General features: G+C 48.7%; 2 protein-coding genes across 2 annotated transcripts; one reads left to right on the top strand and one right to left on the bottom strand.

Moving 5' to 3' along the window:
* Positions 1–560: 560 nt before the first annotated feature.
* On the bottom strand, positions 561–4,345 carry BDW43DRAFT_300559 (uncharacterized protein; the record flags this gene model as incomplete). The annotated part of the gene is made up of 5 exons (XM_032044919.1): positions 561–760; positions 988–1,228; positions 1,296–2,032; positions 2,152–4,137; positions 4,267–4,345. 5 exons carry the CDS (start codon positions 4,343–4,345, stop codon positions 561–563), a joined length of 3,243 nt encoding a protein of 1,080 aa, XP_031899937.1.
* A 7,091-nt stretch (positions 4,346–11,436) lies between these two features.
* On the top strand, positions 11,437–13,141 carry BDW43DRAFT_93502 (type II myosin). Its single transcript, XM_032050743.1, has 3 exons — positions 11,437–11,476; positions 11,572–12,610; positions 12,671–13,141. The coding sequence occupies exons 2-3, from the start codon at positions 11,705–11,707 to the stop codon at positions 13,097–13,099; spliced, it is 1,335 nt and encodes a 444-aa protein (XP_031899936.1). The 5' UTR covers positions 11,437–11,476; positions 11,572–11,704; the 3' UTR covers positions 13,100–13,141.
* Positions 13,142–13,252: the final 111 nt, after the last annotated feature.

Raw genomic sequence — 13,252 nt, 5'->3', positions numbered from 1 at the left:
TAACGCCCGACCAGACCTGGCGAGGTTGGATTAAGAATAAGCTGTTCTCATTCTCTCCAGGCCGTCGTATGGCCTGTTCTGCTGTCAGGGCATAGGTGGAACCGCCTACGTCCACCTCCTTAAGAGGAAAAAGAAGAAAAGAAATATATCCTCACCAACTTCATGCTCCGTTTCTAGCCCAACTAGTGATAGATCAAAGAGGCAAGATAATGGTGCTCACTTAAATGAGTCCAATGGACACATTAGATCCCGAATCTGTTAGAAAACAAAGGCGGAAAGCTTGACCTGCTAATATAACAAGGCTGGGAAAGAAAACTTTCTGGTCAAACAGAAAGGAAGCGAGACGCGGGTATCAGGGTAGTGATGCAAAGAAAGCTGTTACTGGAGTATCCAGCATGAAGGAATGGACTTGCATGTCTAGATGGCTTGACGGTTTCGCACATATATGTGCTTCACCTGGTTTGAGTCGGCAATACTCAGAAGATATCGGTAGCTCACCTTAGGAAGAGAAGAAGAGCTCCCTCGAGTGTGAATGATTGAGTATTGTAGGCAAAGGCTTGTTACAAGGGCAAGACTCGTGAAGGATCCTGAAGGAAGCGTCTACGGTATGCGGCTATCTCGTTGGCCACAGTGTTAAAATCTTTCACCTTGTCGCGCCGCATGTCGTTGATAATGTTTTTCAACCCAGCAATGTAGCTGTCTTTTTCTTCGGGTGTTTTGCCCTCACGAAGAGATCCCATCTGGACAAGGATCTTGTCATCTGTTGACGTTAATAGCCCTGTTTGTCAGCATCCGCACAGTGTAAAGGCGACCATAGCAGGCAAAGGTAAAGGTAGGAGGTGACTGAAGGGTATAGAGGGAAGGGGTAGAGTGCGGAAAGGATGTCATGATGAATAAATGAACAGAAATACGTGAAGTAGAGAAGTGACTTCAAGTTATGGTACATGGGAAGGTGTTGTAATTGTTTGCTCAAGTCTGTCGACGCACCGCTAAGATTCATATCGCGAAAGTGTTGAAATTCGCAGGACCGGTCATTGCAGACACCGCCTGCCCCCTCAAAAGGACAGAGATACACCATAGGGTCAATGTTATGGCTGTAAGTTAGGGAACGATAGCCGCCCGTAACATCATTAGTGTAGTTTGGATGATACCGGTAAGCCTTGAAAGATTTCAATGGACTAATATAAGGCGAGAACTTATGATCTGAATCTCCTGGCTGCCGAGCATTCTATAACTTGCGTCAGCCTTCGATCCCTTGCTTGAACCAGAGATTATCGCACATCCAGAAGGCCAACCTGATTATCCTCTCCCAGCTGTGAGACGCCTGGGCCTTGGGCATTTCCCATCGGTAGCTCACCGGTGATCTGAGGTTTTGTTGCGGGAGATGTAGAGACTATGGGCTCTATGGGTCCAGGAGAAGCAGGACTAAAGGGGGGTGTGTAGACCAAGTCAGCTGGGCTTGCATTGCCTTCAGGTTCTGGGGGCTCATAGGCTTCTGAAACAGAGGATTTAGCAGAAGCCTGGTCTTCAGTCATTTCAACGTCTTGTTTATCAGAACTCGAGGACCTATCGGATCGTATTTCCCCGTTCGCGGATTGAGACCTTTTCGGTAGGGAGTGATCATGTGCCTCGTTCGACATGCTCACTTCCACCTGGCTAGCGTCTTGTACTTCATCTGCCACTTCTGACATACGGATGTTTGGCACGGGAGTCTGGGCCTGAGAGTCTCTTTGATCAGAAGATACAGAGTCATCAACACTGTCATCCTCACTGTCACTGTCACTGTCACTGTCACTATCACTGGACTCATCCATGGACGATCCCGTGGAGTCGGATGAAGAAGTAGGCGTTGATTCCCTACTAGCTTCGGATACGATAGGTTGGCTCGCGGTAAAGCCATGGCCTGGGTCAGCCGGGGTTTCGAGAGTGGCTTCTTTGGTGCCAGCATGTTCCAGAAGCAAATTTTCAGGTTCGGAGCTGACTGACACTTCGCTTTCTTTTCTATCCGGAACGTTTGGCTTGGGGGGTTGGGCTATACAGAAGTATTTAAGATAACGTAAGTCCAGGATCCGTAGACACTGCTTCAGTGCGGAAGCTATAAAGAATAGCCTTGTCGAAAAAAAGTGTGCAATATACACGAACAATACATACCTTTATTTGCCGATTCTTGCTCCTTACCCTTTAGCCTGTCCAGTGCTGATTCCACCTCTTCCAAGGAGACTCCATTGAGCTCTGTGTTAAGATTGCTGAGTTCCTCTAGGAGTTGCTGTCGGCCCTCTTTTCCCCTTGTGATCTCCAGCAGTAGCTTCTCCTGTTCGATATTGAACTCCGCTAGCCTTGTTTCCGACTTTTGTATTTCTGCCTCCAAGGCAGGAACTCCAGATTCGATCTCATGTTTCCGCAAAACTTTGGTCTTCATGTTTTCCAATTGCGCTGTGTCCATGGAGTCTAAAGAACATGGTAGATCATTCGGAGTAATATAGAAACCAGGAGTTGAGGCTGTAGTTTCTGGTAGAGCATTCACGATGTTGTCCTGCGAAGAATCGCGCCCACTGGAAGATTCTGCAAGGTGTATAATGGATTCACGAACTTCAGCATCCGATTGTGGGGAGGTTTCAGGAGGCGATGACTCTGAGGAGTCCACTGTACGAGGAGACTGGGTACGGCTGGCAGCTAACTTTGCCTTCTTGCGTTGCTCAAGCTCAGCGATCCGCCTGTGCATTGCTTGTATCTCGAGATCTTTCCTCCGGAGATCGTCTTGATCATGGTTTCTCGGATTTTGCGGAGTTGCAGACAGGGAAAACCCTAGACTTGATGATGTCACGGGTCTCGGGGGGAGGGACTCCGTAGAAAGATAAGTTCGTGCTGGACCCTCCATGATTGAAGAGCCTGCATTTTCTTCAGAAGTCTCAATCTCCATAGCATCATCTTCATCATCCGCATATAAATCGTCATCGCTGATGTCGATAATGAGTCTATCCGCAGAGACACCATGATCCACTCCGTTGTTGAAGGCTTTCCTCGGCATGGGAACAGGCTCGTCGAAATCAGATGCTCTTGGACGCTTGCGTTGGTTGACGCGAGGCTGCGGCGTCGAATCGACCACAAGTTCCTGAGAAGGCGTCACATATGACTCGTTAGGTGATTTTTCTTCTACCTCCGTCATGAATAGGCCAGGGATACGTGCAAGAGCACCGGTCTCAGGATCAGGGGGACGATCGGGCAGTGGATGCTGTATAGATGGGGACTTCGGATTTGAAGCGGAATCGTAGACTGGTTTCGTATTTGACTGTGTGTTTTCCAGAGACAAATCATCTTGGGTCGGTTTTTGCTGCAGCCTCATCAAGCCCTGCTTCTTGAGTTGCTCGATTCGCTGCCTAGCCAGCTCTGTCTGTGCCTTGTTCTTTTCCCTAACACGCATCTCCTTTTCTTGCGAGGTTGTTCCTGCAGAATTAATGGCATCGCCTGGCTTTTCTATATCGGTTGCCGCTGAGCTGCTGGATGTTGGTGCTTCCTTTGTCGCATTCCTTTGGGGTGATGCAGGTGCTCCCGATGACTTGGCAGCCTTCGCAGCAAGCATACGCGCGATGACTTCTTTTCGTTCCATAGGCTTTGGTGTGCCTTGCTGGGATGAAGGAGTAGTTGTTGGGGCGTGTTCTGGTAGCCCACTCATTTGCGTCATATTGTCTACCCTTATTGCGTCAACTGCGTGCTTTCTCCCTGACTCTTGCGCACGAGAACTCGCCGTCGGGATGGTAGGTTCTGTGACTGAATGATCTGGTGTTGCGGAGGGCATAGCAGATACCTGAGTTGATGCAGTATCTGGTTGTGGTGTGGGAACCTTGATGCCAACTTCTTCGTAAAGTTGCTTGAGTATCACTGGATTGATACCTTCCCCAACTAGCTCGGTGTATCGGATATTGTGAGGAGCTAAACTAAGGAGAGCACCCTGCGCTTGTACTCGAAGTTGTGCAGGCGACTTTCCACCATTAGGCATTGCCTGCGAGTCTGTTGTAGATGGGAGAAATGTGGACTTAGTAGATGAGCCTTGACTGTGCCGTTTCGGTGGTGGTTCCTCAACGATCATATCTGCGGAGATAAATGGTTCGGCATTCACTGAGATTGGGGGGTTATATGCTGCGAATTATTAGCTCATAACAGGGTAAAATTGAGAAGAGGGGGCTCGGTTACGGGATCCACTATCTCGGCTCGATGAACGACAGCTAGGTGAGGAAGCCTCCCCTTCCTCAACATCTGATGAAGCACACCGGGTGTCTTTTGGCACGTAGCCATTGGACTTTGTCTGGTGGATATTTCCAGCTCGGTCTTCCCTCCCATTCAACATTCTGAGATCAGTACGCTGCTGGGGTCCCCGTCCTATAGTTGGAGGACTCAAATTATGACGAGACTCTGCTTCTTGTTGCAAAGCCTCTTCCCCATCAGTAAGTTCACCTTCCTCTCGGTCCAAATCCTGGTTTAAGGTTGACGGGATTACAGGCTGTTGATGAGTATTAGTCACGGAGCCCGAACTGTTTTGCGATGGAAAATCACTCGTCAAAGGGCAACCGGGAGGCGTATCTATGGGCACGCTCGCAGCTGGTATCGGTGGGTATCTTAACGGTGGCATTTGCATAGGAGGGAAAGGGGGAGGAGGAAATTGCGACGGTGCAAAGTTTCCCATGAAAGGGAAAGGAGGTGGCGGTAACGACCCAACGGGCCCGGGAGCTCCTAGGCCCGGGAGACGGGCATTTGCAGTGAAATTAACTTCATTGAAGTTAAGCGGATACTGAGCGCCATCGTGTGACTGCTGATACGGAGGCATTTGATTTTGGTTGAAGGGAAAACTATGCGGTAGTGAGGGCGGCATAGAGGCTGACGGAGAAGAATTTGAGTAAGCCCACTGTCGCGTATAATTGGAAGGTCGCCCGAAAGAGGAAGTTGGGGCTTGGTAAGACATTGTCCAGTGACCAACTGAATTATTACATTCAAGATCAAATGTGTGGTGTACTGCGCATTGTGAGTAACAGATTAGCTACCGCGGTGAAAGGCTTCGCACATCATCAAGCTCGACGAGCAGAAATCCGCAAAACACCAAACTCTGGAAGATGGGAGTGAGGGCGCGATCGGACAGTAGTCAAACTATTCTTTACATAGAAACGACTGTGCGCGCGACATGAAATATGCTTTCCTGGGAGAATACAGAGTTAGAGGGGTAGCAAAGAATATTTCGCAGCCGAAGCGACACAAGACCGCAGGAAGCGAATTGTTAAAGGGAGGCAATCGATGTGCAGCTCCAAATCCGAAAGGGTCAAGTTTCGTGCCGTACACGCCACGTGACAAATGTATACAGATCGGGACTAGTGCGCGATCGGCATCGGGAGCCCAAGGAACGCAGGATGTAAACAAACATGCGGGCCCAATAGCGCATGGAGCAAGTGGTCAGTGACCTAGGATACAGGGACCTGCACCTTGCTGCAGTTTTACCAATTACTCTCTACCTAAGGTTCTGTCAACCGGCCGGTCTGCCGACTTCCTCTCTCACTGAGATTAATGCTTTGATTTGTGGTGTCCTACAGCTCAATTACTGAGCTCCTCACGACTTACATCCATTGTTATATGATAATAACCGAACTTTCGAATGATGACCTATTGAATTGACGACGATATGCTTCCATCCCAGTTGAATGGCTCGCCAAAGCGTGCAAACCCCTTCAGCCGCGCATCTCCGTCTCCGTCACCCTCGCCATCTCCTGCGCCCAGAGCTGCACGGCCAAAGTCGGCGCTAGTGACGTCGTCAAGTAAATTCGAAGAGGCAAGAGGCCACTTTCGAAACTCCTCTTCTCTCACACCAGCCACACAAGCTCCATTTGCTCGGATCGCTAGTCGTCAAAGGTCGAATTCTTTACGAAACGATGCCGCCTCCGGGACATTTGCTCCGGAATTCATAAAGACAGAGGAACTCAAACGTGGAGCAGACCAGATTCGGGGCCTTGAAGGTGACAATGACTTTTCCGGGAATAAGTACGTCTGGTTACGTGATCCTGAAAAGGCGTTTATACGAGGGCTTGTGCTAGAGGAAAGAGATAACGGGAAGCTTCTCGTACAGAGTGATGATGGCGAGGTATGAGCTATGGATTACTATCGCATCGTCTTTACTCACATATCAGCAGCAATGCGAAGTTGATTCCGATCAAGTTGACAAGGTCAACCCAGCGAAGTTCGATAAAGCGGATGACATGGCCGAACTTACTCATCTGAATGAAGCTTCGGTGGTACATAACCTGCATAGTCGATACCAAGCAGATATGATATATGTCAGTACTTCTTTTCTCTTCTTCGGTGTTCGTTGGCCCAACATGCTGACTAGTTGAACCCAGACTTACTCAGGATTATTCCTTGTTACGGTCAATCCTTACTGCCCATTATCAATCTACTCCAACGAGTATGTGAAAATGTACAAGGGACGAAGCAGAGAGGAAACTCGACCCCATATCTTTGCGATGGCGGATGAGGCATTTCGGAACCTGGTTGAAGAGGGCGAGAACCAAAGCATTCTTGTGACGTAAGTTTCTCTGTCAATCAGTCATTGTCAGACCATGCGTTGACATGAAGATGAAGAGGAGAATCTGGAGCAGGCAAGACAGAGAATACCAAGAAGGTTATTCAATATCTTGCAGCAGTCGCAACGTCTGATACGCCACATGCCCGCTCAGGGACCAAGCATTTATCCATTCTGTCTCAGCAAATATTGAGAGCAAATCCAATACTTGAATCGTTCGGTAATGCCCAGACAGTGAGAAACAATAATTCTTCCCGTTTCGGCAAGTTTATTCGAATCGAGTTCACCCGCTCTGGTCAGATCTCTGGTGCCTGGATTGATTGGTACCTGTTGGAAAAGTCTCGAGTCGTGAAACCTAACACCCAGGAACGAAATTATCACATTTTCTACCAATTACTGCGGGGTGCGGACCAGACCTTGAGGGAAACTCTACTCTTATCGAATCTGGGAATTGAGGATTTTGCGTATACACGAGACGGGAATGACAGCATCGTTGGGGTATCAGATGAAGAAGAATGGAACTCATTACTCGAAGCATTCCATGTTATGGATTTTTCGGAAGCCGAACAGATGCATATCCTTCGAACGATCTCGGCTGTGCTTCATTTAGGAAATGTTACTGTTGTCAAGGAGAGCCTGCGTGCTGATCAGGCAGCCTTGGGCCCTGATTCACTCAGTAGCATAGAAAGGGCTTGTCAGCTGCTAGGGATAGCCACAGGGCCTTTCGTAAAAGGCTTACTACATCCTAGGGTGAAAGCAGGGCGCGAGTGGGTGGAGAAGGTCCAAACACCTGAACAGGTCCGACTTGCCCTCGACGCTCTTGCAAAGGGTATCTACGAACGTTCTTTCGGAAATCTTGTCACTCGTATCAACCAGCGGCTGGATCGCGGCACCGTCACTGGCGACGATAATTATTTTATTGGAGTCCTTGATATAGCTGGATTCGAAATCTTCCAAAACAACAGTTTTGAGCAACTATGCATCAACTATACGAACGAGAAGTTGCAGCAGTTTTTCAACCACCACATGTTTGTGCTGGAACAAGAGGAGTACGCAAAGGAACAGATCGAATGGCAGTTCATTGATTTCGGCAAAGACCTGCAGCCGACAATCGATCTAATTGAGTTAACCAACCCTATTGGTATTTTCTCGTGCTTGGATGAGGATTGCGTCATGCCCAAGGCCACGGACAAATCATTCACGGACAAACTTCATTCGCTCTGGGACCGAAAATCTCCCAAGTATCGTGCCTCCCGGTTGAGCCAGGGGTTCGTCCTGACTCACTACGCCGCCGAGGTAGAGTACGATACTAATGGCTGGCTTGAAAAGAACAAGGACCCCCTGAATGACAATGTGACTCGCTTACTTGCGGCCTCGAAAGATCAACACGTTGCAGACTTGTTTTCGGATTGTGGAGACCCGGATGATGAGGCGGATTACCCTAAAAGCCGAGTAAAGAAAGGACTATTCCGTACAGTCGCGCAGAGGCACAAGGAGCATTTGTCAAGTTTAATGTCTTCATTGAACTCAACACATCCCCATTTCGTTCGGTGTATTATTCCCAATCACAAGAAAAGGCCGAAGATGTTCAATGCGCCTCTGGTTCTCGACCAATTACGATGCAACGGTGTGTTGGAAGGGATAAGGATTGCCCGTACGGGATTCCCTAACCGACTGTCATTTGCCGAGTTCCGTCAGCGATATGAGGTGCTCTGTCGTAATGTGTCGAAAAATTATATAGACGGACAAACCGTTGCCCAGATGATGTTGGACAAGCTAGGCATGGACCCAACCTGGTACCGTGTCGGTCGAACGAAGGTATTCTTTCGGGCTGGTGTGCTGGCCGAGCTGGAAGAAAAGCGAGATGAGCTCATTCGATCCATCATGACACGCTTCCAGTCGGTAGCGAGAGGTTTTGTGCAGCGGCGTATCTCCAACAAACTCTTATATCGAGCCGAAGCGACCAGGATACTTCAGCAGAACTTCGGAGTCTATCTGAAATTAAAATCAAATCCATGGTGGCGGTTATTTTCTCGCATGAAACCCCTACTTGGAGAGACGCGAACAGCCGACGAAGTCAAGAAGAGAGACGAGAAAATCCAGCAACTGGAAGTGAAGGTGAAGCAGGACCTTGCCGACAGGCAAAAACTAGACGAAGAAAGACGTCGGACAGAGATAGAGATGCAAAAAATCCAGCAAACCTTGGAGAGTGAAAGGGCTCTAGCTCTAGACAAGGAGGAAATATTTAAAAGACTCCAAATGCGCGAAGTTGAGCTAAGCGAAAAGTTGGCAGGTGCAATTGCGGACCAAGAAAGTCTAGAGGATCAATTAGATGAGCTGATCGCAGCAAAGAAGCGATGTGATGAGGAGCTCCAGCAGCGGATAACACAGCTCGAGCAGGCTGGAGAGATTATACAACGCTTCGAAACTGAAAAGCATGAGATGCAGGCACATCTGGAAGAAATTGACCGCAAATTGTTGGAGGCCGAGCAAGCCTCTGCCCGGAAAGATGACAATCTCAAAGAGTTAGAGCAAGAGCTGAAAATGCTGCAGAGCCACCTCACCTTGAAAGACCGTAAGGTTCAAGACTTGGAAGCCAAACTTCTGAAAGTAGATCAGGACCTCGACCTTAAGTTAGCCAAGACATCCAAAGAGCTGGATCAATCAAAGATACAGGTTAAAGAGTTGGTTGATGAAAACCGCTCGATTCGCCAGCAGATCTCTGATCTCTCTGCAACATCTACAGGTTACGAGGAGATGCTCAGACGTAAGGAAAGTGAGATGGCCGTGCTGCGGAACGATGCTAGAAGACACGAAGAGGACAAGCAGCAATTAGAAACCGAAAGGAATTCCCTTTCAGCCCGCCATGACAACATGCAAAAACGTCTGCGCGAACTGCAAGCAGAGACAGATGCTATGAAATCAGAAAAGGCCCAACTGGAGCGAGAGCTAACTGATGTTAAGAAGCTTCTCGAAGAGAAGATCTCAGAGGATGCAGAAGCTGTAGAGAGCCGGAAGCTCTTGGAACAGCAGATCCACGATCTTAAGGAACAGTTGTTTCAGGCACAGGCAGAACTCAGTCGAGAGCGTCAATCGAGAGATGATGTCCAAATGCTTGCGGAGCATAATCTCGCAGAGTTGCGCGACAAGTACACTTCCTTAAATGAATCAAAAATAATCATTGAAAAGGAAATGTATATCCAGCAGGACACACTCCGCCGTGCCACCGAGGCCCGCCTAGCAGCTGAGCAATCACGCAAAGAGCTCCAGACAGAGTTGATCAAGCTACGGGATCGCTTCACTAGCGTGGAAAACGCTCGTCTTAATGCGGAGGCCGAAATTGAACGAAACATCATGAATCAAGCCAATGACCGGGTGGATAGCGTCCGAAAGGACCTCAACGAAAAAACATGCCAGCTGGAAGAAATAGAGGCTGAAAGAGCGCGTTTATCGGCTAGGGTTCAAGAGCTAACGAACGCAATCGCGGAATCGGACAACTTCCGTATTCGCCATGACCAACATAAAGAACGACTGGAACGGGAATTAGTAACTCTGAAGGGCCGACTCACTGCATCAGAAAATGACAATCGGGCATTGTTGACCAAGATTCAACAAAAGAACCTCGATATTGCTAGGTCAAACTCAAAGGCCAGCGAAAATCAACGGCTCCGTGTCACAACACTGCAGAGGGAGAAAGCCAAGCTGGAAGATGACAGTAAGAAGCTCGCCCGCCAGCTAGGGGATCTTCAACTTTCAATTACATCTCTAGAAAAACAGAAAGAGAAACTTTCGTTAAGCTTAGAGGACTTGAACCACGAGGCAAACAGGGAGCGCAAAGCCTGTAGGAATGCTGAAAAGGCCGCATCCACTGCCAGCCTTCAGCTTGCTGAAGCCAATAGGAACTTAGAGACGGAGAGGCAATTGCGGACTCAAGCTCAAACAAACACACGGACACTTCAAACCTCACTTGACACTGCAAATAAAGAGATTGAGGACCTCCACCGTCAACTGATGCTGCTTCACAAGGCCGTTGACCCTGCCTCCGACCAGTCTCCTGAGTCCTGGGAAAATGTGCAGCCTGACTTATCGAAGAAGGTAGACCTAGCTCAATTACTTGATACTACACGGACCCAGCTGCAAGTAACGGAGGAAAAGTATAACAGAGCCGAAAGCCAGCTTGCCGAAATGCGCCGTCGCCACGGAGACGAGATGCGAGAGCTAGATTCTCGTTATTCTTCATCCAAGCGGGCATTGCTGGAAGAGATCGACCAAAATCAGGCCGTCAACCGTACGCCAACGCACCTGAGGAAGGACCCTGAAAGCGGACTCGTGAAGAAGTATACTACGCCAACGACACCGAATCGAAGGTTTAATCTGAACGAAGCTGCCAATGACTCTGCCCGGTCCGATCGTACAGTCGACACTGTAGGTTATCAAAGGCGCATGGACATGGCAGCTGAGCTCGAGGAGCTTCAGAACAAACTTCAGATGAGTGAAATGCAGAACAAACACCTCCAGAGCCAACTCCAGCAAACAACCCCTCTCAGGGACATTTGGCAAGATGAGAGCCCTTCAGTCAGACGAATGCAACTCTTAGAACGTGAAAATGGACGTCTGCATGACCAGCTTGATGACTCTGCCAAGAAGGTTTCTGCACTTGAGCGAAGTATTCATTTGGGCGACCTCTCCTTGCGGGATGTGCAAGCCAAGTCACACGAGGAGCTTTATGACTTGATCAATTCCCAAGAGCAATCCAGACGGTCATTACTCAAGGTCCACAATGAAGTTATTGCCGAATTCAGCGACCTCAAAGCCCAATTGGAAAAGCACAAGCGATCGAAAGCTACCCTCGAGGTTGAGCTTCGTGATTTACGTTCTGAAGCACAAGAGCTACAGCTGACTAGGGATCAAGACGCTGTAAGCAGAAACCAGCTTCTTCAAGAGTTCGCTGATCTGCAAATTCGATTAGATGCGGAAACGTCGAGATCTGCTGACCTTGCTTCAAGCCAAAGCCTTTACAAAACTCGTGCCGATGAGTATTTTAGCAAACTTGAGCAAGCAGAGGTTACTGTACTCAAAGCTACTCGAGCAGAACAATTTGCTAAAGTGCAAGCTCAGGAGGCGGAAGACACCTGCGCACGGATAATGTCCGAGCGCAAAGAGATGGACAGCCTTGTAGAAGATCTGCAGCGACAAACGCAGTCCCTAGAGGCGAGAATGGAGGATCAAGCAGCGGAACTACAAGGTGCACTACAATCGAAGCAACGTCTTCAAAATGAGCTTGATGACTATAGGAATCAACGCGCCATAGATATTGAGGATAAGGAGACTTCTATGGAGCAAACCCGTCAAAAGTACCAAAGGGAATTCTCTACCCTCACTAATGAACTCGAGATGGAGCGGGAAAAGATCTTGAAGGTCCGCAGTGAGAACTCCCGCCTTCGAGAAGAGCTTGAAGATCTCCGCAGTAAATGGGACAATGAGGTATTGAATAGCTCGACATGGGCCAAGGAGAAATCTCGAATGGAGGTCATGCTCCAGGACGTGACGACATCTCGGGATGACGCCGTCAACGCCCACAATGAAGCCCAAAGTCGGGTCGTAACTCTTCTATCGCAGGTGAGAGACTTGCGAACCTCAGTTGATGACGTCACTGCAGAACGAGATATGTTGCTTAAGGAGAAGAAGATGCTGGAAGTACGCCTGACTGAAGCTGGGGAGAGATTAGAGGAACTCGCCAAGGGAGAAAGTCCATCTATGCGCAACGCCGCAAGCATGGGCCGTGAACTTCTTGAACTCAAATCTAAGCTTGCCCAGCAAGAGGATGTTTCTGCTGCTGCCGTTGGGAAAATGAGACGGGCAGACGCTCTTGTGACAGAAATCCAGAAGGAAATCACCGCGGAAAGAGAGGCAAACGCCCAGCTCTTCAAGGATAAAGCTGCTTTGGAGAAGCAACTGAAAGAATCACAGCTGCGCTGTGTAGATCTGGAAACGAAGAGCTATTCGTCAGGTAGCCAAGACGTCAAATTCCTGCACAAGAGAATCAAAGATGTATGTACATCCCCCCTCATTGCTTAATCATGTCCACACATTAACGAACCGATTGTTCAGCTGGAGGCCCACCTCGAGGAGCAGGAGTCTAAACATAGCTCAGAGCAGCGTTCCCTTCGGAACGTTGATCGTACTGTCAAAGATCTCCAGTCTCAAATAGAGCGACGGGATAGAATGAACGCGCAACTTACTGACGATGTCAACAAGTCGCGCGATAAGATTGAGCGTTTACTCAGAAACATTGAGCAGCTCCAGCACAACGATACAGATACGCAATTCCAAGTGCGTCGGGTGGAACGTGAGCTTCGAGAAGAGAAAGAAAAATCATTGCGGCTAGAGCGCGAATTACAAGGGTGGAAATCTCTTCGAGTTGAACGAGGACGCGGTCATGTCACTTTCAATGACGTTGGAAGCAGAAAGGGTAGCAGTGGGGTTTCCTCCGGGGCCATACCACAAAGAATGCCTAGCAACACCAAAGGCTTCTTATAAACAAAATAATGACCAAGCAGGTTGATCCTGCTGAGCACCGCCGCATCTAAGGAATCAGGTTCTTCAAGAAAGGACCTGAGCTATGGATAATGACAATGACGTTATGTCTATGCTGCATGGCTATGGGGTGTTAATGTGAAGGACTCGTAGATT

Source organism: Aspergillus alliaceus (assembly GCF_009176365.1).
Source record: "Aspergillus alliaceus strain CBS 536.65 unplaced genomic scaffold BDW43scaffold_24, whole genome shotgun sequence".
Classification (NCBI taxonomy): domain Eukaryota; kingdom Fungi; phylum Ascomycota; class Eurotiomycetes; order Eurotiales; family Aspergillaceae; genus Aspergillus; species Aspergillus alliaceus.
This window is presented reverse-complemented; position numbering and strand designations above follow the sequence as displayed.